General features: G+C 41.5%; 1 protein-coding gene across 1 annotated transcript; it reads left to right on the top strand.

Moving 5' to 3' along the window:
- The first annotated feature begins 392 nt into the window (after nt 1-392).
- On the top strand, nt 393-2,222 carry foxi1 (forkhead box i1). The gene is made up of 2 exons (XM_062474930.1): nt 393-1,070; nt 1,242-2,222. The coding sequence occupies exons 1-2, from the start codon at nt 476-478 to the stop codon at nt 1,796-1,798; spliced, it is 1,152 nt and encodes a 383-aa protein (XP_062330914.1). The 5' UTR covers nt 393-475; the 3' UTR covers nt 1,799-2,222.
- The last annotated feature ends 303 nt before the right edge of the window (nt 2,223-2,525 follow it).

Below are 2,525 nucleotides of genomic sequence, written 5' to 3'. Positions count from 1 at the left end.
AAAATGTCTATGAATGTATAAATATTGTCATAATATAAATTAAATAACTCCATAGTCTATATAAAAATATCCTAATGTAGCCTACTTTTGCAGTACATTTTAACGTTTGCTTAAAGATGTAAAATCAGTGTGGATAATGCCTAATTGTACGTGGTTTAGACAAAAATACCTAATCTAATGTTAAATAATTAAACCTCTGCCTTTAGTAGCCTATCTAGGCAGTATCGGTGCCCATTGCCCCGGAGATTTGGTCAAGACGATTCGAGTGAAGTGTGACAGTGAAGGGGGTGTCACCCAAAAGTTCCCTCAATGGGCTATACCTGTTTGGCTATGGGCGAACCACATAAATACTCCTCCCGCGGGTGTGAGCTCAGTCCTCAGGGAGACACTGACGGAGACAGACACTGGGAATCGTAGTTCTTCATGTTTGAAGAAAGTCAGAGCGCGGTGTATTGGTCACTGATTAGAACGGATTATGAACGCTTTTGGACATCAGCCATCCAACCCTCAAGCCAGCCCTATACAGCACCATAGCGCTCAAGAGCTTCTGGACATGGCAGTGTACTGTGACAACTTTGGTATGTACCAGCAGAATTTACATCACCACCCGCAAAGGCCTCCGGCGCATGCTCCCAGCTACGGTCTCGGGGAGTACACCTCCCCGACCACAAACCCATACCTGTGGCTGAACGGCCCCGGTATCAACTCGTCTCCTTACCTCACGGGAACGAATGGGACGTCCTACATACAGTCTGGATACGGAGCGAACCAAAGGCAATTCCTGCCGCCACCCACGGGTTTTGGTAGTGCTGACCTTGGATGGCTTTCTATTTCCAGCCAGCAAGAACTGTTCAAGATGGTCAGACCTCCATACTCCTACTCTGCTCTGATAGCGATGGCAATTCAGAATGCCCAAGATAAAAAACTGACACTGAGCCAAATCTATCAGTATGTGGCTGAAAACTTTCCTTTTTACAAGAAAAGCAAAGCTGGGTGGCAAAACTCGATCCGCCACAATTTGTCACTGAATGACTGCTTCAAGAAAGTGGCGAGAGATGAGGATGATCCTGGTAAGTTCTCTTCAAATTATTGGAACTATATTTTGACGTTCTAGATTATTAAAGAAGTTTAAGCACCGATTTTGGATGTATTGATCAGATTAATCATAACTGTCTAGACCCTGGCTGACAAAATCGTTTTATTTTTTTATTTACGAATATATATGTGGTAATTGTTTATAGGTAAGGGGAACTACTGGACATTGGACCCAAACTGTGAGAAAATGTTTGACAACGGTAACTTCAGAAGGAAAAGAAAGAGGCGAGCTGACATGAACGGAGACACAGGGACGCTGCCAGGAGTGGTGAAGAGTGAAGACACCGCGCTGAAACTCCCCGACACCGCCAGCATCCTTAGCTCATCCCCGACAAGTTTACAGAATTCTCCCGCTTCCACCGATTCCAAATCTTCTCCATCTCCATCGGTTGAACACAGCCCCTGTTACAACAACTTCGTATCTAACATGAACTCTATGCTGGTTGGGAGTAACAACGGCATCAGGGGGAGAGATTTCGGTTCTGTACATCTTGGAGAGTTGTCACAAAGAGAGAACATGTCTGGACTTGGCTCGTACTCACCCACTCAAAACACTTCATTGAACTCTGATAGCACGCACCTCACCTCGAACAGAATGAACTACTACGCACCTGTACACAACAGTGCAGGCTTGGGCAACCCTATTTCAAATCATTTCAGTGTTAATAATTTGATATACAGCCGAGAAGGAACAGAAGTGTAGCCGTGCTTTTCTGATGTTGGTTTAATCTGTTAACATATAGAATATTGCGTAAACTCATGGAACAACAATGCAAGCTGTATAGGCCTACTTCACTTGCCAAAGTTAATATCTTTACCCTTTAATATAGCCTAGGCCTATAAAATAACGTTCAGCTAAATGTATGCACTAATGAACATAATAAATTACGGAAAAGGTAGGCTACTGAAAAGCTCATTTGTGCACAAATGTATTTTTGGCCATTAGGTCTATGTAGCTGCATGGATAAACTTTGCCTCTGACGAGACTGACATTTAACAGGAGACAACATTTTGTACAGGAATGTATTTTAACGTGTACAACGTTTTAGGTCACTGCATGTAGACCTATTATGTGTGTATTTTATTTAAACCCATTGTCATTATTTGAATAAATGTATCTGAAGCCATTTATATTTGTGTCATGTTTAGATAAACAGCAAACATTCTCTGTGATACACTTCCACATGTTATGTATGTAGCTCTGGATAAGAGCGTCTCCTAAATGACTAAATGTATGGACTTACTTTATTTTAACAAACGTCCAATTAGGTTACTTTCAAAATCATCATTAGCATGAATTTTGTAGGCACATTTTATTACATTTTATATGCGATAAGGTATGCGGTTACGATTGTGTTAATAAGGCATTTCTGCTTTTATAACAAAAAACAGGTTCTGTTCGATCTTTCTTATCAAACTAATTAAGGCCT

This window comes from Osmerus eperlanus, chromosome 12 (assembly GCF_963692335.1).
Source record: "Osmerus eperlanus chromosome 12, fOsmEpe2.1, whole genome shotgun sequence".
NCBI lineage: Eukaryota > Metazoa > Chordata > Actinopteri > Osmeriformes > Osmeridae > Osmerus > Osmerus eperlanus.
The sequence above is the reverse complement of the archived record's forward strand: the minus strand, read 5'-3'. Positions and strand labels throughout refer to the sequence as shown.